Source organism: Pezoporus wallicus, unplaced genomic scaffold (assembly GCF_028554395.1).
Source record: "Pezoporus wallicus isolate ANWC-B61680 ecotype Strahan unplaced genomic scaffold, APGP_CSIRO_Pwel_v1 contig_2025, whole genome shotgun sequence".
Lineage (NCBI taxonomy): Eukaryota > Metazoa > Chordata > Aves > Psittaciformes > Psittacidae > Pezoporus > Pezoporus wallicus.
Genome location: NW_026640253.1, coordinates 253,326 through 275,663, shown reverse-complemented (window position 1 = coordinate 275,663; position 22,338 = coordinate 253,326). Strand labels below are relative to the sequence as shown.

The window sequence follows — 22,338 nt, the reverse complement described above, 5'->3', positions numbered from 1 at the left end:
AGGCCTGTGGCAACACAAAATTCCCACAAACCACTCAAGAATCAGAAGAGTAACGGGTGAAAACAACCCCTCTGGGGTGAATGCTATTTTCCATCCTTGCCAGCTAACAGAATATCTTGCTTGAATGCAAGTTCCAGCTTTCTCCTCTGTTGACTTCACACCCAGGACCCTCTCCCCCACCTGTTTCCTGTAGCTGACTGTATTTACCTTAATGCCCACAAGTCTGTGAATTACTTTTTTCAAACAAGTCAGCATTCCAGACCCCTCCTTGATTTTGAAGACCATATTTCTAAAGAGACTTTTGTATGTAATAGTTTGCCCAAGCTCTTCTTTAAGCAAAGAAAGGTATGCTACAGAAAGGACATGGGACAGCAGGCTGTCTCACATTCAAGAGAGAAAATAAAACTCATCCAGCTGTTCACAGAGAAAAATTACATTCTTGGAATCAATGCATGCTCAATGTCAGTTTATTTCACCCATTTTCCCTTAATTTCTAATGCAGCTTTGTGCCTATTGTAGAGAAGAAACAATAGGGAAGAATTGCTAGGGAATTCTAGAGAAGAATTCCAAAAGTGATTAGTGATTTCTGGTGATTCAAACTTAATGAGTCTCCAACCCAAAATATCCTTACAGGCCAGATTTTCATAAGGTGTCAGTCTGATCCTGTTAAAACATATGATAAGAAATCATAGTGTTAAGGATTTCAGAGTCTCATGACAAACTACTGCAGTCACTAGAAAGGGTACTGGAAAAGTTCTCACCCTTCTCTAACCCGGAGTGGCCAGTTCTAGAGGTACTGGTGTAGTAGAGTTGCACAAGAAGAACAAACCTCTGAGAGCCTATGTAAATCTACAGCACTGCCCCCCATCCTTTCTACCCCCACCCTTCACGTTTGCTACGTGTTGGGACTCACTGCACTGCAAGGTTAAAAGGAAGGGCATGGCTGAAAGACTGGGCTGGAATTTCTCTACTGGATGGCTTTGATCTCTGCAAACACAAGTTCTGGGGGACTGTATCTTGGCTACCAGACACAGTATCCTAAAAACAGCTCAGCACTCAGAATCTGACAGTCTTATCCATCCTTGTGGAAGTCTGGTTAGTAAGACACATATTGAATGATAGCTCCTAATTTAGCCCCAGTCTAAGACCTCGATACTGGTAGTTGTGTAGTCAAAGTTAAAACACCACACTTGAGAAACAGAGGCTCTAACATTTCAGCCTCACAATCACCTCTTCTAGGGAATAGTATCTATTTAGTTTGCCTTACAAAACAGCTGCAGAGATTGATACCTATATGCCAACATTTCAACAGCACTTCCAAGGCATAAAGAGCTTCACACTGTTAAATGCTATGCAGTATTTCAGGTTCTTTGCAGCGCAGGTAGGTGAATAATATTCAAATAAAGCTACTTCAAACAAAGGATATTTCCTTTATATTGGAGGATAGAAGTCAGAAACTAAGTTGGCTCCTCAAACACAGTTCACATCATACCTTTATGTGCACTAGAATAAACTAAAGAAATGCAAATACAGCACAGATGGTGCTGTATTTGGTACAGCCAGAATACAGCAAGCAATAAAAGATGAGGATCCTATTATCCCACAAGATGTTGAGTGTACTGCAGGATGCAAGCTAAACACAGTTGCATAATATTGCTAGTGAACCTCTTAAATATTGTAAATTGCTTTCACCTTATGTAGAAAACAATTTTCCTCTAGGTTTAAGCTATGACTTACCTTGGTTCCTTTTACTTCCATCTTTCTTTTAAGCTTGACTGCATGAGAGGTTGTATTTGTAAGTACTCGCTTGCTGTTTATGCACCTCACTGTAGATGTTTGAAAGTCTCCTTGTCTCAGTAGTGCTGAGCCTTTTACAGCCCCAACTAAGAGGGTTTAACAGAGGGAGATAGTGCAGCTGCCCAGCACCAAATGGGAATGTAGCTCTCCCAGTAGCTACCTGCAAAGGGCTGTAGGAGCACTTCTGAACTGATGCAAGCAAGATGACAGTGCTGTGCAACTAGCCCTGCAGCAGTACTCCTGGAAATCCAGTCTCTGTAAGATCTTCACAGTTGCTGATATCAACCTGGTTTATTGGAGAGGGTTAACTGATAGAGGGTTAGTATCACAGCTGCTATATGTGACTCATTAATTTAGCCTTAAAAACATAACAATGAGGACAGGTTTTTTTCAATTGCTCTCCTGCATGTAAGCACAGAGGTTTTGTCTGTCTGTAAGTATGCACTAGTGTGGCTAGATTGGGTACAGTGAACATACACAGTAAGAGAAAATATTTTACCAGGGAAAGAAAGGATGATCCCTCCCCTTTTAATCAGGATAGTGCTGTCAGTGAGGGGAATGGGAACATGTACTAACTACCCTGTAGTGAATATTATGGTAAGTGCTCATGGGATGGCCAGTGCCCTCTTAAGTTTCGGTTGGAGCTGTCCTATCTCTTCCTGAGGTTTTCTATGGTCACAGTGTGCCTTGTAATCACTTGAAGTTCCTAATAGGCACATGATTTGCCACAGTATTTCAGAGATATCTTCATGGTCAAAGAAAGAACTAACTAGAGCCTCTGTGCCAAGCCCAAAGTGATTCTTTTTATGTAGGCAAACTCAAACTCTGGAAGGCATTTTTGAAATGAAAAATGCTGCCTAAGTTAAAGAGTTACTAGAACATCCTGGAAAATAGGAAATCTAACTAACTAGTGTTATCAAACTCCATAGCAAAAGGACATTTTTCTTATTTTTCATGTATAGGAGCAATAATTCTTAAAGATATAGACAGCATTCAAAGAGATTAAAGAGACACTCTAGGATAGTTAAAACAGACTAAGGTGCTCACTAATGAAAAAAAATTGCTTTCCCTAAATATTACATTTACAGCCAGGCATCCCCACAGTCCTTGAGACAAGTATTAGATACCTAATATATAAACATGTGTGTATATTTAACATATTTCTAGGTGTAATTTGGCATATTATAGGTTTTATATAAGTTATATATTAGTATGATATATTATTGTATGTATATTATAAATGTTATGCAGGACATTGTATGTAACATATATACTATGTAGTATTGTAATGTAGTATGACTAGTATGTGTGCAAATATATACATGTGTTTAGAATTTATATCTTAATCTTACTCTATACATATACAAAAATATTCTTTTTATTCTACCATCAGTGACACACATCTTCATATACACTTAGGATTTTATTATTTATTAAGTGGAAATCTGCAGCCGCTCTGCCACAGCAAGTGAATTCTGAAACTCTTCAGCTACTTGTGGGGACTAGCACTGGGGAAGTATTCTATATTTTGGAGCATTACCATGAATATATACATTACCATTCCTCGATCCTGTGTTGCAGACAACATAACACCTTACTGAGAACTTGATATTGATAAAAAACAGTCAGCACTCACTGGGTCCAATACCTTCAATCTTGGTGGTCTAAGATAAGACAGGATATACGACAAAGACTATTTCGGAAGTTGCCTCAAAAAAGCTACCAACACAGTTTTCTAAGTTATTTTGTCACTAATTCGTATATTTAAAATGGCTTACAGCCAGTCAAAACTGAGTACTGGCAAATATTGTTGTCAGTAGAGATTTTGTATGAGTGAGGATGCTACTATCCAGTGCATTATCCTTGCACAAATTAATCTGTGTAATAGTCTCTGCCAAACTGGGAATGAAAACATTTTTTGCTTTCCCAAATATTTTCTCATATGCTGTAATAGTTGTTGGAGTTTCTTAATGTTTTATAACAAATGAATAAAGTGATAGGACCAGATAATTTAGATATTTGGTATTTAGGTTTTGTAGAACAAAGGAACAAAAGATGTCAATATTTTTTAATATATTTAGGCTATCTAGGAGCTTATTAGGTCTTTTCTGCTACACACTGCAGTGTTAAGGAAAGAATGGTGGCCATAATGCTTTAAAAGCACAAATTGATAGATACGGCTTAAGCTAAGTGAATTACTGTGGGAGGAAAAGTGTCTACAATACACTGTTAGTCACTATCTGTAAAACAAAAAAGTTAATGAAAAAAGTTTTCACTAAAATGAAGCAGTCATCAAAATGCCTGGAGTTTTTACGCCTCATTTTCAGCCACCTTGTTAAGAAGCCTGGCTTTTCAGGGACTACACCATCTGTGACATCCATGTATATCAGCTGCAGTAAAAGCAGGAAATCCTGAGCTCAACATTTAGTGACACCAAAGGGATCCCAGGGCTTTCAGTTTTTCAGAGTGTTATTTTGAGTGCCTCATTTCTGAGGTGCTCAGCTCAACTATCAGAGGGTAAGCACTTAGCTGCTCCCAGAATTCAAAGACCTTTGGAACATCTCTCATGGAGAGGTTAGAAAATGAGGTTTCAAAACTCCATTGTCAAATACAAAAAAGCTGGTCTGCATCTCCAAAAGGAGTTCTCTCACAATAACTTTTGCTACAGTATTGCTTTTGGAGAGAAACTGGATTAAGGACTCCACCACTGCAGCCACTGCAGACCCAAACTGCTCACTTTTGGGGGCTGACGCCTTCTGGATCTTCCCCTTAGTCCTGCATAGGAGCAGCCATTATCTTGACTGACACACCCTACCAGCTATTGGTGAGTGCACATGGAGGATGTGCAGATAGATTTCACACGCTGTCCAAGGGTGGTTATGTAGCCAGCCTACCCACGTTTTAAGCCACTGGAGATCTGACAGCTGCTTATTTTAATTTGTCTTGAAGCAGAAGCATTATTGTCTGAATACAAACACAATCTGGAACTCACTCCAAATACTTTGGCTCAAAAATCACAGGAGAAAAGTTGGCCTTGTATGTTAGGTTAGGGAGTTCTGTATTCAGGACAAAGGCTTGCTACGTATTTCTGGTGTTTCCTTGTGAAGTTTTGCACTTAATACCTCCACATATTAGAGTGTTTCCTCTTGCAAAAAAATATTTAAGCAGGGCACACTCTTTGTAATGGAGCTGGAGACCACCAAGTACCCTCTGTCTGCTTCATGCCCATAACAATTTTACGCCTTGAGTCCTAGTGCACAGCTGAGTTTGGCGAATCAAACTGCACTGAGGGTGGGCCATAAAACCATACAGAAATGTGTCTCCTGCTCTATGAAAGGTTCTAGCACCACTCTAAAAGTATGTTTGAGAGAGGCTGTACTCTGTATAAGCGTGAGCATGTGAATTGAGCCACCTTTGGGCAAACCACAGTGCAGAAGCTGTAACAAAAAGGGGGAAAAGACTGGCAGCAAGTTAGAGAGGAAGGAAGTGTGATTTTCTCAGGAGATAAAATAGCATCCAGAACAAAGGTGGTGAGGTGAGATCCTGAAAATCCTAATGCATGACACTACCACCAGTCATTGCTACAAAACTCTCCTTTTCAGTTCAAAACAGGAAGTATGCAAAGTCCTAAAAAAGGTTACGTAGTGCCTAACAGAAAAAGACTGAAAAAACTAGTAATAATAGGCAAGTTCCCTGATTTTATTTGTCATGTTAGTTTATGTTCCCATGTGAATTGATACCTGGCTTTCTCATTTTCTTTAATTCTAGGGCATTTGACAGAACTGTCAGCTAAAAAGTGTGTGGCATCATTTGAAAATGAGATTAATAACTATATTGAATTTATGCAGCAAAAGCATGAGCATATGAAAACAGGAGTCTAGGACACATAGAACATTTGAATTTTTAGTGGTTATTAGCTTACAAAAGAAGGAAAACATCTGCAAATTTCTAAATGCTTAGCTGTCTGTGATTGGTATGACAAAAATGAGTAAGCGTAAGATGTAACAAAGATGATTAAGGTTAGGCATTAGGAAAAAAAAACAAACCAACAGATAAAATGTGGTGAAGCACTGGGATACATTTCCTGCAGGATTTCTACAATATTCACCATTAGAGGTCTTTAATAACAGTCAATATAGCTGTCTTTCAGGAATGATCAAACACTATGTTTTGGGACAGGGGAATGACATTTGGAGGTCCCTACCAAATGAACACTTCTGCAGTCCCTCAAAGAGATGTGAGGATTACTTTCACATTTACAGCTCTTTCTGTGTTGTCCCGTATACCCACCTACCTGCACAAGTCTTGGGCCTTTTGGATCAGGACTCTATGCATGTTAAGAATTTCCCTTTGAGTTGTTGCTGAGCAATATGAAATATTTCTTACTCCCACCATACTGTCTCCATATATTTCTCACTACCAGTCAGACTAGGGAGTAGCAAGGAAGCTTGCAAAATAAATTCACATCTCTTCTGCGGCAATGTTCCTATTAAATCACAAGATTTAATCTATCCAAATGAAACTGGACAATTTGCTTGTGAAGAACCATTCCAACCTTTCCCTGGTGACCAGCTGGCTGGCCATGTGGTCACTGAGAAATACTGTACATACCATACTTCTAGTTCTGATGCAGTCTTTCTTATCCCAGTAACTACCTTGTCAAAGCACATGGCTGCCTGCTAGGAATAACATTTGAGAGATCTGCTTCTAATTTATTTATTGCAATGTCAACACCGAATAACTTAAGCATATTTTCCACAGATGACTGCACATTTTTTTTAACACGCTGTTTCATGTCTGTGTGCCACTAAGCATTCCAAAATTTTTTTGCAAGCTGTCATATATTTTTTGGCATTATATAACCATTTCATCCATGAGCTGCTAGTGGACTTTTTCTCTGACTCTGGAGCAAGCTTTGTCTGTCTGCAAGCCTACTTTTTCCATTTGTCTCAGAGAGGAAACATGAATCTGAATAGTCTTGTGAGTGAACCGGTATGTTTGCTGATGTGAGCTTCTCTATTGATTGTCTTATCATCTCACTGAAAGAAGACAGACTGCCAAGATAATCATTTCCCCCTTCACAGAAGAGCTTGGTGGTTACATCTGAGTGTGCCTTCGTATACTTTATCGCACCTACAAAAGCAGAACTGTTTTTTCCCTTTGTAAATAATTTTAATTTCAGAATCATTGCTCAAAGGATCTTGAAACATCTTACGTTAGGATTCTTAATGGAATATTACAGAGCTTGCTTTTTGACAGAGTCCTAGCTCTTGCTCACTTCCACAGCATTATCTGGTTGTTAGTATCATGTGCCTACATTTAGTCATTCAATCAGTCACACAGATTCAGTATTTCTTTCAACAATTCAGCAGATTTACTTGCACATTCAGAATGAGTCATTTGTTTGACTCAGGGTCCATATCTCTAAGAAAGCCTGGAAAAATCGGTCTTGACAGATAATAAAGTGGTTATACAGCTAAATATTTTAAAGCAGCTTTCATTTAACCCATACTTCAGCTGAACTACAGCAAAAAGATTGTTAGATCTCTATTGTTAACATTCTGGTGATACATGGACTGAGTTTTAATTGAAGATTGGTTAAAGTACAGCTTTCAGACTAAAATAAAAACTAGGCAAAGCTTTGCAATTCCAATCACAAGTAGAAAATGTTGGCTGCTTCAGGCAGGTGTAAGAGTTTTCAGAGACAAACCTCAAGCAGATGGACTACTGTAAAAGAAAGTGAGTAAGTATCTTAAGAGATGCCTTGTGAATGGAAATCATGGGGGTTTATGCAGGCTAGCAAAAAGCATAAGACTCTGGGTATAGTTGAGTGACTGATGTTTTGTAGACAACTAACTCATGGGTTGCCAGCACTGATCTGAAATTCTTCTGAGGCTAGCTTGTTCCTGCAAAATATACAGCATTTACTGGTCATAGACTTCCTGAAAAATTACTCGACTTGGGATTTTTTTATTATTCTCCCCACCTGCTCCCTGACTCCCCTCCATTTTCTCCCCACAACAAAATAAAACAAAAAAATAAAACACCCAATGCCAACATACTGGATCTTACTAATCATAATATACTTTCTGGAAGCCCCACAGCACTAATAGCTGCATCATTTCTTCTTTGGAGACAAAGGTGAGAGTGTTCTCATCTCCCACTTCAGTGTTGGCAAGTCCTGAGTTCACCTATGGAGAATCAGCAAATCTCATGCTGATCAGACACCCTACTCATACAAGCTAAGATGACAGCTGCTTAGCTCCCATGCTTTGTTGGTTCAACAGGACCAGGAGAGTTATGAGGTAGTGATTTAAGTATTTTTGTCATTGAAACCAAATCTCACTTGAATAGATCAGTATAAGGAGATGATGCCACTTCTATCAAAAATTTCCTGATCCTTCAACAGCTGCAGTTCAAACAAAATACCATCTTCCTTTGCCTTTCACCCAGAGTTTCAGAGAAGGGTAGAATTTCCTGAATTTCTCTATAAAACGATAAGGATTAAGAAACACTTTTTAAATACTTCTGTTAGTAGTTGCAAAGGGAGAGGCTGACAAATCTCTGAGCGTGATCTATTTCTTTTCTCCCATTTGGCTTGAGACAGGATTGTTAAATGATTCTGAGCAGTATTAGGGGAGAAGAGCACCCTTCTGTGGTGTGCAGCTTCTAATAACTCACTCTGAACACATGATCAGGAATGAATTACGAGTGGTGTGGTGTGTAGACCGCTATTTACTAGAAAACAAACTCTGAAGTTATTGAAACTTAACTTGCAAAAGCCATGAAGCTTTTACTGCCACCACCCACTTTTCTTGTTGTCTGTGGTCCAAGAGTAATGTCCCTGTTGCCAAATGCTCAGCCAAGGTGTCCCTTCCCAGGTCCCCACTCCAAACATGCACGCTAAGTGGAAAGATACTGGCTCGTTATTCATGACAGGCTAGATATGATCCTGTTACCTTGCTTCTTTTACAGCTATGCAAAGTTGATGTGAAAAACTATTATTCCAAATTAATCGGCACTTCACACTGCACTGACAAAAATGGCTAGGTTGGACATAGGACAATGGAGAAGCAGGGAGATGGCAGCCTCTTAGATAGATAGATAGATAGATAGATAGATAGATAGATAGATAGATAGATAGATAGATAGATAGATAGATATAGATAGATAGAATCAGAGGTAATCAGAGGTAATGTGAATTACATGATGAAATTCTCCACTTCTGGGCAAGACATCTTTTAGACTCTTTTGAAATAATCTTATTCAAATATATCTGCTATTAACAGAAATTATGCAGAAGTGTAATTTCTTCTCGCTCCAGAATGAAGACATTTTAACATAATTTATATTTAAATTAAAATATCCCCTTTTAAAATCACCTCTCTGCCTTCCCTTATGGCTTCTATGGTTTTGGACAATTTGAGATTTTTCTTTGTTGGTATTAGAGCCAGAAAAAAGGAATAGCAGCAGCATCTCTAGTGAAATAGGAGTCATCCACATATGTAAAAGCAGATAAGAGTTTTGATCACTTCAAACACTTTACTTAGGTATTTTTTTAAATGAAGGAAAATTTTAGCTGCCATTATGATGCCATCATCACTTCATAATATCCTCACTCTTTTCCCCCAGCCCATTCAGATCCTAGGAAGAAGAGAAACTCTGTTGTAAAATGTAATGAGAAAGAAGATTAAGAACCACTAAATAATACAAGAGCAATCCATTGGTTTGATTAGTGTTCAGGTCATTATTAGTGAATGTCCTGGGTTCAGCAGCAGCAGTCATTTTTCTGCTTCTTAGTAGCTGGTGCAGTGCTGTGGTTTTGACTTTCAGCCTGGGAACAGCACTGATAACACCAATGTTTTTAGTTGTTGCTCAGTAATGTTTACTCTGACCAAGGACTTTGTGAGTCTCATGCTCTGCCAGGGAGGAGGGGAAGCTGGGAGGAAGCAGAGACGGGGCGCCTGACCCAAACTAACCAAAGAGGTATTCCATACCACAGCGCATCATGCCCAGTATATAAACTGGGGGCAGTTACCCAGAAGGGCTAGATCAGTGCTTGGGTCGGGCTGGTATCGGTTGGCAGGTGGTGAGCAGTTGTATTCTCTTCCCTTGTTATTTCCCTTATCATTATTATCATTGGTGGTGTGATTTGTGTTATACCTTAGTTACTGGACTGTTCTTATCTCAACCTGTGGGAGTTACATTCTTTTGATTCTCCTCCCCATCCCTCTGGGAGTGGGGGGAGGAAGGGGGGGGGGGGGGTTGGCGGCGTGAGTAAGCGGCTGTGTAGTTCTGGATTGCTGGCTGGGCTTAAACCACAACAAACAGTTTTATTTCCCTCTCTGCTTTTCATCTGTGAGTGCTACCTGACTTAAGGTGTCAGCATTTCCTTCTGCAGCTTCAATTCTCAAGGCTCTGTGACTCTACAGTAAAAATCTGCTCTAGGCTGAAACAAAGCAGACGTGCTGAGGCTGCTAGGAACATTTTCTGAGTTCTTACTGCAAGATGCATTTTGTTTCTTGTTTTACTCATACTCAGACAGTTGGGGTATTGCCCTCTACTTAAGCACTGAGTGTTAACAATATCATACACAAACAGACCACTTAAAAGTCTCTTCGGCTTATTTTTCAGGGAGCCTGTTGATACCAGTGTAAATATACACATCATTGACATTACTAAGTTAATAACATTAAAATGAAATCATATAGAACCTGTACACGTTCAACTAGGACCACAAAGCACATGACAAACACCAGCTGGGTTTGTTGTGTTGTTGTGGGTTTTTTTTGATCTATTTTACAGATGGAGAAACTGTGCATTGAGAAATTTCCCTGTTTAAAAGGAGAATCTTACAAAAAGATACCCACAGTCCTGCTTCTCAATTTCCCTAACCTCCAGATTGTTTATCTTCCAGACAACTATTTTATATCAGACATTGATTTTATCATATATCAGCACACATATTAGATCATCACATAACAAGGCTAGGATAACATGAATCATTTAGGGAGAGGAACTCTTTGTATTTTTTTAAATCTGTGACAATGGCTAAATTCTGATCTCTTAGGCAACAAAGTTGAATTTGAAAAGTGGAAGAGCTAGTTTGCTTCTGTATCCTTCCAAGCTTATTTGCTCTTACTGGCCAAAAACTGGCACAGGCTGTTCAGAGAGGCTGTGGGATTTTGGGATATTCAGACCTGGGCCAGACAAGACCCTGATCAACGTGATCCAACTTTGAAGTTGTACCAAACAACTTCCAGAGGGCCCTTCCAAACTAAACAATTCTGTGATTTTATTCTCTGTCAGTTTCTCTGTATTTTGGCAAATGGTTCACCCCAAACTGTGGCAAATCCTTGCTTCTGTGTTTGTTTGCCAATATGGAAGGTCAAGTGTAATTCTGCACTAGGTCTACCCATGACAGCAGACAAGAGGGACATCTTGATTACAAGACAGGTAGCTTGAAGCATAGGTTATCTTTAACTGGTCTATTCCTTTGGCAGCAATTGTGTTTAGATTATTCCACTGCATTTACTGGCAACAGATAATTAGAAGAAATTTGTTCTTTTAAATCCCTATTTTGGCTACACTGCTGAAAAAGGGACAGTATGAAGAGCAGGACAGCATAAGAATATTTGACTAATCTTTTAATTACCACAGTTGCTCATGAAGACAGTAAAATAGTATTTTATGTGATGTTTCTTGTCAAGGTGATACACAAGACAAACAGGAAGATAACAGAGGTAGGGAGTGGAATGGAAAGAGGTTTTAGTCCTCCAACACACAGAGACCTCTTCAATTCATGCAAACTACTTAATTGATTAAAGGAGGATTGAGCAGAGGAAATGCGATTGCAAGAGTCTGACTGTACCCCTCAATTATCCTGGAATACAAACAAGAGATCTCCTTTAGGCTGAGGAAAGCCTGAGAAAAGCTGAGAGAGTTTGGGTTGTTCAGCCTGGAGAAGAGAAGGCTCCAGGGAGACATTCTTGCAATCTTTCAGTGCTTAAAGGGGGCTTATAAGAAAGATGGGGACAGACGTTTTAGCAGGGCCTGTTACAGTAGGTAGAAGTCTTACATTGTAATGAGAATCTCTTACAGAAAACCTTGTCTGGTAAAATCCAATAGGTCTGTCTCTTTTCAGGTCAGCTGACAGGCTTACTTGAAACCTCTCTCTTCCCCTCCCTGTCCCCCAGTCCTGAAAGATCTGGAGAAGGGAACTGAGGACAGAGACACCTACCCTAGGAAAGCTTGGTTTGATATGTGACTGTTCCTCAATCTGTCCCTCGGATTTGGCAAGAAAGTCTGGTGATGTCAAGCATGACTCTGCTGTTGTAAAGCCCACCTGAGACTGCCATTAGCATTTACTAGCACTTTACTGAGATCTGAAATACCATAATTTTCACTAAGCTAGGAGCAGGAAGCAGCCACTATACTACTGACACAATACTGCAAAAAGGCTCTTGCATGACAATTGTCCTAGAAGATGTACTCTATTACTAAAGACCAGGAAGTAACAGAAGACCAAGTTCAGGAAGGTAGAATCTCAGTATGCCTTTAACCTGAAAACCAAGGGACAAGATTTAAGCAAGATTTAAATGCTTGCTTAAATTTACACACGCACTAAACCACTATCGGTATAGGAATGGATTTTAGCGTGTACTTATATACTGCTCTCCCTCCAAGTTTGAATGTTAGGCTATCTTTGCAGCTGAGACCTGGCATCTGAAGCCCAAAGGAAGAAGGGCTGGCATTATCTTTAGTTTTAATACAGCTCTTGTCTCTTGCTGGTGTTTCAGAATCAAAGCCCCTGTACTTAAACTACTGGTTAACATACATTTCTCTCCTTTCTTTCCACAGTATGTGGCATTTGCCTCCCTCTTCTTCATTCTGGTCTCCATAACCACCTTCTGCCTCGAGACCCATGAGAGATTTAACCCCATTGTGAACAAGACAGAAACTGAATTCATCGGGAATGACACCCAGGTGCGGCACTACAGGGAAGCAGAAACTGAAGCCTTTCTCACCTACATTGAAGGTGTCTGTGTGGTCTGGTTTACATTTGAGTTCTTGATGAGAGTCACTTTCTGCCCAAACAAGGTGGAATTTATCAAAAACTCTTTGAACATCATTGACTTTGTGGCCATACTGCCTTTCTACCTAGAGGTTGGACTCAGTGGCCTGTCTTCCAAAGCTGCTAAGGATGTCCTGGGCTTCCTCCGCGTAGTCCGTTTCGTGCGAATCCTGCGAATTTTCAAGCTGACCCGCCACTTCGTTGGGTTGCGGGTCTTGGGACACACCCTCCGTGCCAGCACAAATGAATTCTTGCTGCTCATCATATTTTTGGCATTGGGCGTCTTAATCTTTGCCACGATGATCTATTATGCTGAGAGAATAGGTGCTAAACCAAATGACCCTAGTGCCAGTGAACACACACACTTTAAAAATATCCCCATCGGCTTTTGGTGGGCTGTTGTCACCATGACGACCCTGGGCTACGGAGACATGTATCCTCAGACTTGGTCAGGCATGCTGGTTGGGGCCCTCTGTGCTCTTGCCGGTGTGCTGACCATTGCCATGCCTGTCCCTGTCATTGTGAACAATTTCGGAATGTATTACTCCTTAGCTATGGCTAAGCAGAAGCTACCAAAGAAAAAAAAGAAGCATATCCCGAGGCCACCCCAGCTGGGATCCCCCAATTATTGTAAATCTGTCGTAAACTCTCCACACCACAGTACTCAGAGCGACACTTGCCCACTGGCCCAAGAAGAAATTTTAGAAATTAACAGAGCAGGTAGGAAACCTCTTAGAGGAATGTCCATCTGACCGTTAACCTCCATCCCGCGTAGTGATTTAAGATTCAGCCAGACTGCTTTCTTAGAGCAATGGGTAGCACATTTATCCATTCTAGTCCCACCATCACACAGTGAATAATATGTGTGAAGTCTAGGTTGCAGGGACAAATGGTACAGTGGAGGCTGATCAGCAAAACTAAGGATGAGAGCACGCTCTAGGAGACCAAACTTTGGTCCTGGTTGAGGGCATACAAGTCTCAAGATATTTTGAAAAGCTTCTAGTGGAAGAATTTTGAGAGTTCTACAGCTATGTTGCTGGACTGTGTAATGCATCTCAGAGGCTCCTGAGAGCTGAATGCTTCATAGAGCAGAGTAGGAGCCAAGTACTCAGCAATTAGAGTTTTCTGACAAAACAGGGCTGGAATTCGAAACAGCCTGATGCTTTCTCATTTGTTCCCATTTGGGACCTTTCAGCTGTTTTAAATGGCAGATATTGTACATCTCATTACAGAAACTAGGTGCCTAGTAAGTTGAAAGGACAACCATACCATCATGCATATTCATGAGACAATCCCGTCTCTTTCTGATGATTAACTGCAAAGTAGAACAACAGCTCAAATTCTTGACACTAATGCAAACTGACTCACTCTGAGGCAAGATGAGATGTAAGGATGTTTATTCCATGGCATGCAAATCAATCTATTCTATAATATTCCACTAGAATTTAGCGTTTTGAACTATGAAAAGCTTTGAGCCACATTTTCTAAAACATGCTCCTTTTGCAAGTGTGGGTTGGTGAGTTACAGCTCCTTCAACCTTTTAGCACACAACTGCTCCTTCTAGCAGCAAAGGTCTACTGGAAAAGGTCTGACTGGTCATTACCGGCCAGTCTGGCCTAGTGCCTCATAATATGGTATTCTTGGTTTTAATTACATTGATTCGTGTTAGCAATAGGTGAAACCGGAGCAAAATTAATCATACTAATTCTACTGGGAGGGGGGCAGAGAAATGGAAAAAATACTAGTCACCATGGAATATATTATAATATCCCATGGCTAGTGGTTAATTATGGGAATATCTCAGTTTTATGAGAATCCTCCTACAGCACATGAAATTACGGGGCTCCATTTTGATTATTTAAACCCCATAATCTACCTCTACCCATGGAATACAACTATTTATTCTATGGAGTAATTTCAAGTAGATAACCATGTTGAAAACAAAGCCCACTTAATTTTTGGCAGATGTTCCAGTCAAGTTGCATAGTAGACATTCTTCAGCTTATTCAGAATATCCCCCTCTTGTATAAGATCGAACAGATCACCAGTCAAGTGATTTTAATTGACATCTAGTAAAAATGACATGTTTTGAAAGAGCTAGCATATACCTATGATGGTCTTGTGTTACCATTTTTTTACTTTGAAAAAAGTTGTAATTTGTTACTCATTGTGAGTGAGGTATTCTCTTGTCATCTCATTGCCATGCATGTTAATGTCATTGTGAGATGCACAAAGAAAGTGAGACTTTCCTTTGTGTGTGACTTCACCAATGCCAATGCTAATTATGGAGGGGAAGAGCTGGTGGGAACCCTTCTCTTCTTTTCTATTCTTTTCTCTGTCCTTATTTCTTTTCCCTTTTGTGCAACTATGTAAAATCCATTCAGAAGGTAAATAGCTTTATTATTTTTTGTTAAAGGCTATTCCATTGCAACAGGCCAATTACAATTCGTAAGTGAGAATAGACTGTCTCTTTCCTATTGTATCTTTGGTGCACAAGCGTATGGTTTTATCATCCATCCCCCTCAGGTTGCAAATGCTTATCACAACTCATGTCCAAGCAGCAAATGTTCTCACGAGTAGATGTCGTTATGGCATCACATGTCAAGAGGGAAAGAGGGCACAAACACTACTGTTTGTCCCCTACTATGAGCAATATGCCAACTACCCAAATGTAACATGCAAGAGATGCCAGAATCTTGAGTACTTTAACAGTCAGCTACAGAGTGACTTTCTTCTCAGAAATCCCTTACTTTACAAAGTTGCTTCCATTACCTACCCTGGTCCTCTCTGGGAACTAAGAGGACTAAGAACTCTACGAGTTCAGTGCAATTCCACACTGGTATCCTGAGAATACGTGTAATTTTGGTTCAATGTGGAACTGTTTTGCCACCACCAGTGCTCTAAAATCAGCTGTTATCACAATATCCATGAAGTATTGATAGTAACAGCAACTTATCTATTTCTGCAATAATTAAGAGAGATTATTTTTATATAAGTATACAAGCATATATATTTTAAGAAGTAACAAAGCACACTTATACTTCAGCTAACAAAATGGACTTGGTAACACTGTTGCTGGAGTTCAGTTTCTCATAATTATTATGCATCACTAGCAGCAAAATATAGTGCCTGTATCTCTTTGCTTCCTAATAGTGAAAGATCTATATGTGTGCAAAGTAAAAGTAAAACTAATACATAAGATCATACCACACTGTAAAAACAAGATCTGCATTGCCTTGGATGTTGAGGTTCACTTATCTAATACAAAGAATTGGTAGGCACTGACTTGTTCCTGAAATTATAATCTGCACATTATAGGAAAACAGAGAGTTTCAAATAGTAAGTGTTTCCCATACTGTAAAATATCTGGATTGGTTAATAGCACCTAACTGTAAACATCCAGTTAACACTGTACTAGGAACACAGAATGGGTGCCTAATGTTTCTAAAATAATGCCTGTGTTTTCCAAGATGTATCTTGTAAATTTTAACGGTAAAGCTTCAGTGTGACAGCATTCAGGTGATACAAGATCACATGATGTGTATTTAATGCATTATTCCAAAAAAAAGCCTGCTTAGCTGCTCAGGTGTAAAGGACATCACATGACGTTATTAATTCCATATATCATGTGTGGTAGAACGATTAAATGCTTCACAAAACAGTTATGATTGTGAAATAGTTTCACATATGACTATCTCCCTATAGCCCTCTCATGCACCAAGCCAGCAGCTCACAGCTGTTCTTGGTCCATACACACAGGGCCAAGGGGTACAAACACACAGAGAGCTCTGCACAGTCACAGCCCAGTGCCTCCGCTCCAGCTAAGGAGCATTTTCCTGGCACAGACTTGCAAACAGCAGAACTTTGCCTACAGGCTGCACAGCTGCTGCTAATGATGCTATTATGGTCATCTATAGGCAAAGCAAAGATGGTCTGAATTTAAATTCTGGTAGGATTGAATTAAATTTTTAAATTGTCCCCAACACTCTCAGCAGCTCAGTCCGGGGCTAATCTACACCTGGCAGGAGGGTATCTTTAAATAACAGCACTTGATTTTAATCTGATAGGAAGAATGTCAGAATTTAACCCTACCATGCCTTCCCTTTCTGCAGCAGCCCCTTCTGCTCTCCATCCCATCTGGTCCTTTCAATGGGTAGCTGGGAAAGCTGCAGAAGGGGAGGAAAGGCACTTCAGAGTACAGTATGGCAGAGCTACAGCTGCAAGGCAGGCCTTCACCAGCAGCATTAAGAAAGCAGAGATTTCTCTATACAAAAAGTCTTCTTTGTGGTAGCTTCTGATACCTGTGAATTTTCAAGATACTGCTTAGATACTGCCTGGACGAACAGGGCTTGATACAAAGGAGCAGATCCTACCTGACCAATTTGACTAAAACTCCTTGACCCAAGGATATCTCAGACTATAGATGACAAGGTGTCCCCTCACTCAAAATACACGCAGCATGTTGTAGCAGTGCTGTTTGCAGGCCCCATTCAAAATTAAGGCTTCATTTTGCCATCACTGACTATGTGATAACCACTATATTGCAATCAGATATTCGACAGGCTAAGTAGACAGCAAAGAGAAAAATGGAAGTAATCTCTAGTATTTTCATTTGATAGGGGGTTTAACTTAATTGAGCAAGATCACTTGAAAGATCTACAGCAAAGACATTAGTTCATCGTAACTAAACAAACATCAGTCAACCATAGTCTGCTGTGCTGCAGCCTATGTACAGGCTTCTGAGTATTTCAGTCAGTATTGTAACCGAAGCAAAATAGGAAAAAAGGCAAAGCAAAAATTGCTTCAAATAGAAGCAAACCAGAAAAAGCCAGTTTCAACCACTTAAATTCAGCTTATTTCTGTCCCAAATCACACAGTGTCCTACAGGCATACATAATTTATCTCAGTGCATATAGTAAAATATTTTAAGGTACAATTTATATGAAAATTATAATTTATAACAAAACTTCAAAACATGCAAAACAAATCTTGAAAGTTCTCAGTTTTGTTTTGAAAGTGTTACTCAGCTCTTCAGTCCCTCTCTATGTGCTTACCTTAAGGAGAGGTTGACTGCATGGTTACATCTTAAAGTTGCCACAGGATAAACTGGTGAATGTAATTTTCCAACACGGTGAAAGAAATTTAGAATATGATTGGAATTCATAACTTCATTTGATGTCTACTGTACTGTCTGGTGCCAGAGAGAATGGATCCATATATTGTAAGCACAGCTGATGTTAATTTGGGTTTATTCAGAGATCTACCCCAACCTTTTATTGTTTTTGTGTATCTATTTACAACACCAACACACACAGTGTTTATATTGACTTTAATATGGCCAAGAAAAGAATTCCTCACCTCTCTGATCCTGTCTGCATGCAGGTTCACTTAAGCTAAACTCCAAGGATATTGTATCTTATAGAAATATATTGCGCACCCTTTTTCACAGTGTACTGATGACAAAATTCTGTTTATTGCATAGCTGTAAAATATGGAAGAAATATAACTAGAATTCAGGCATCTAAGAGGAGAGGGAAAATACCTGTCATTGCTAATACAGTCTTTAGCTTCAGAAGAACTTCTGTGGTTGTGTTACTTACCTGCTCAAATGACTGTTTTCCATAACCCACTCCTTGACTATCCCTATGTCTGAAATAGTTCAAGCAATCCAAGTCTGTCACTGACAGAGGGAAACTACATAGTTATAGTGACTCATGTTCTCATGGTCAAATTAACTGGCATAAGCTGTGACATTAGGAACCTATTATTTCAATGCAATTTCCTGAGAGAGAGCTGATCGCCTTTCAAAGAAATAACATGGAATTACCCATTTCGGTTTTATCAGTCATGCTTTCTGAAGGAGCTGCTCTTTTCTCAGGGTTTCATTTTTCATCCCTTCTGTCACCATAAACTAAATAACCTGTACTTCTTGTGCAACACACTGATTCTAACGTCAGAAGTGTGCTGAGCACTGTAATTGTAGTGCCAAAGCTCAGTGGGAGTGGGGGGCTATTGGCAGTTCTTGTCACAGGCCAATTATGCTGCCTAACATTTCACTGTACTGTGTGAACTTCAGTGGCTTTTATGGATAGCAAAGCATTGTTAAAGACAGGTATTTAGTCACTGTGGTGGTCCTTCAATCCACAGGGAAGCAAATTCTCAATCAAATGCCTTTGAACATTAGGAAAAAAAAATCTCATCTGATTTTAGTGTCATAAAACCTTTGGCCCTTTCTGTAAGATGGACAGTAGATAGAAATGTAATTGCCAAGAGTTTAGGTCTATTTCAGCTCAAAAGTCTTTGAAGTTTAAATGTGTTTGACATAAATACTAAAAAGGCAGTGGAAAAAGTAATAGGAAGATGTTTTTTCTTTCCTGCCTATATTTAGCCTTCCTAGCCTTTAAATACCCCAAATTCATCTCTCCAAAATAGCAAATGAGGTAATGTTTGCATCATGTCACTGAAGATGGAGTCTTATGGATCTAATAGAAATTGTAACAGCTCAAAATAAAAGGAATACTGCTCAGTTCTTCTCATCTAACTTAAGATGCATTTGCCTGAGGTCCCCTTACATTGGAATAAGTATCAGGCAGCCTCAGAGAGTAATTGTGATATGAACTGCCTTCTGCAGGTTGCTTTCTCCGTAAGTAATCTCAGGTGACTGCACCTCTAACTTAAGATCCTCAGTTAAGTGCCTACGGTTAGGTGAAAGCAATTTGGATCTGTTTCTTTTCCTCTGTCCCATGTGGCATTTCTGCAATCTCATAGCTGTGGATAACACACAAAGCATAATTTATAATTAATATAATGTAACACTTCATTGTACAATTATTCATCTGTCATTTCCTGTAGGGATACTACTGGTGGGTGTCATTTGTACTACAATGCTTGTTTACTTTAGAATTTGATTAAAAAATAACATCCTCTATACCAAGTCATTTGAAAACAAAAGGGAGGAGCTATGAATTCAAGCACAGTGCTTTGGGCTCCCACTTTTTCCTGGCACCATGTGAGACATTAAAGAAAAATTGTGAAAAAAAAATCTCTCCACACAGCCTCCTGTGGTCTGGCTGTAGCCAGGGATGAGTGTGCGCAGGGGCAGGACTTGCTAAGCTGAAAAACAAATGCAAAGCTAAATAATAAATCTTATGACTTTCCATGCCTTAATAACTTAATGAGCACAAGGTACTTTTAATGATGGGAAACACAGATACAACCACGCAAGCCAAAGAAGGCCAACCTGTGCCAATTCTCCAGCACAAGGCAGATGTAATTATGGTAAATCCTCTTTCTCACACACATGCCTGCCACTGCAGCTCCCATGCCATCCAGTCCAGAATTCATTCCTGGGATACAAAGAGGTACTCTTGGCATCTCTCCCTTCTGCTGGCCTGAATAGACTGGTGTTTGCAGGACAGAATACAACAAAAGGCACCTCTGTGCAAGAAGTACATCTCTACTGCAGTAGAGCTAGAAAGATGGAATCACTTACCCATTACTACAAAAGGCCAGGGACAAAACAGTCTAGAGTGTGAGGTCCCAGTTCTGTGCCCAGTCTACTTGCTTATATCCCTCTTACTCTGTACTTGCTGGAAATTTTCTCCAAGCCTTTTAGTTACTTGCTTGTCTGTTTATAAGCACAAAGCAGCAATAACAAGCAATTTACCATTCCCGCTGTCACTGTTCTTTGTATTCATCCATGCTTCATGTCTCAGACACCTTACATACTGTACAGATCATCATACTGTATTCCTCAGTCAAAGCGATAATTTAAGACTCGAGCATGACTCACCTGACTGCATTCTCCTGCAATTTCTACCTGACCTGTCAACAACTCACAGCACTCTACAGAATATGGTATTAGTAAGACTCTCAGAAGTCCAGGATGGGTATAAGTGAAACCCCAGAAGTGTCAGGGTAAAACTAGGAAGGATCTTCCAGAGCTCTTTGCAACGCAGCACTTCCAGGAGCAGCAGTTCTCAACACTGCATTAAGCACATATCCAATAATGCCTGTAATAGCAAGATGTAATGGATCTGCTTAGCTAGAGCTCCTGTATTTCCTCTAGTAGTACCAATAGGTAGACAACCAACATACTGTCACCTCACTTCAAGAGGTAGTACCTCTCAAAGGTGATATTCTCTGGGAGTGACGTTACTATGTTGGCCAGTTAGTACTGGGAGAGGCGGTCACCACCATCACTGGAGTGCCTTTTCTGGGGGATACGGCTTACTGGAGGACCAACTTGGTGGTGAGTAAATGTTGAAGAGGTAGGTTGGGTCGGAAGGATTCTGCGGATTCATGTAGCATACTAAATTATGCTCTCGTGCCAGTGTAAAGTCCATCAGTGTGGTATCTATTCAGAAGAGCTTCATAGCAACTTTCAAAATATGCAGTAATATAAAAATCAGGAAACTTTAATAAAGATACCTAGAACTAATAAAATTTTTATTGTAATGGCCTTAGAATATTGGGGTAACTAAAACTGAGTTGTAATATAGGAATCTTAATTCTTTTACATGTTCTTCACATTTTCTCTTTTTCTCTCTTTCACTCTGTTTGTTAACATTTACTTGTTATTACTGTGTGTTGCTTGCAACTTGTGTATGTTACAGACTGTTACATTTTATTCTGTGAAGTTTTTCTCCAATTCCCATCAACCTGAGCTCCATGTTGGGCAGCCGAGGAGATTACAATACAGTTCTTTAATGTAAAAGAACAAGGAATGTCACAGACTATAGGTAACTTCACTGAGATTGTGACACAAAACCTGATGTAAGGTATTAATGCGAAGAGTAAGTACGTGGTATGACAACAGAACTACTTAGTTAAATTACCATTTTTTAATATATTTTTTTTTCCAGATAGTCTGCATGGGAAAAATTAATTTTCATTACTCTCCAGCAGAAAAAATTCCCAAACCTACAATTTAGGATTTTTTTCACTGCCATTGTGAAAACCAGTGATACCAGTGTTGACGCATCATTACTCATATTCAAAGGTTTAAACTCATATTTTCAATGCTGTTCTTCTCTATGCTATAGTTCCTTCCATACTCTCCAAGCTGTAATTTCATCATTTCATCATCATTTGTCTGTGGTTTAATATATTTTTTACATAATTCTTTTTCTAATTTAATATAGTTATATCCCTTTCACTCTAAGGACCATATGTAACAACAACAAAAATGAGCCCCTACCCATGGGATTCACATTTCTTAATCCTGCATGAGGCTCTGGAACCCATAAAAATTGATTTCTGTAGGTGAAGATGGTCTGGCACAGAAGCTTAATTATTATTTTGCTGAATCAGGTCCTAGGCAAAGTATTTTGTTTACAATATTCCCCAATCACCCCCAAACACTACTTTATAGAATGATAAAAAATAGCTGACAGACATTTCTGTTATTTTTTTTTAAGAGGGACAGAACAAAGCTCATTGCTACTAATCTTACTCTTAATTGTCAG

The 22,338-nt window shown here is 39.5% G+C and overlaps 1 protein-coding gene and 1 long non-coding RNA gene across 7 annotated transcripts in view; one reads left to right on the top strand and one right to left on the bottom strand.

Annotated features, from left to right (window-relative positions):
* Positions 1–22,338, top strand: part of KCNC1 (potassium voltage-gated channel subfamily C member 1) — a 124,998-nt gene that overhangs the window by 71,694 nt on the left and 30,966 nt on the right. For all 6 annotated transcript variants that reach the window (XM_057418144.1, XM_057418140.1, XM_057418145.1 and 3 more), the window contains exon 2: positions 12,658–13,591. In XM_057418144.1, coding sequence (XP_057274127.1) covers positions 12,658–13,591 — 934 coding nt within the window. The remainder of the gene's footprint in view (positions 1–12,657; positions 13,592–22,338) is intronic.
* LOC130603980 (uncharacterized) lies at positions 1,765–18,151 on the bottom strand. The gene is made up of 3 exons (XR_008973333.1): positions 17,926–18,151; positions 3,356–3,461; positions 1,765–1,883 (listed from the first exon to the last, which is right to left on the bottom strand). It is a non-coding gene; the product is annotated as an uncharacterized LOC130603980 (long non-coding RNA).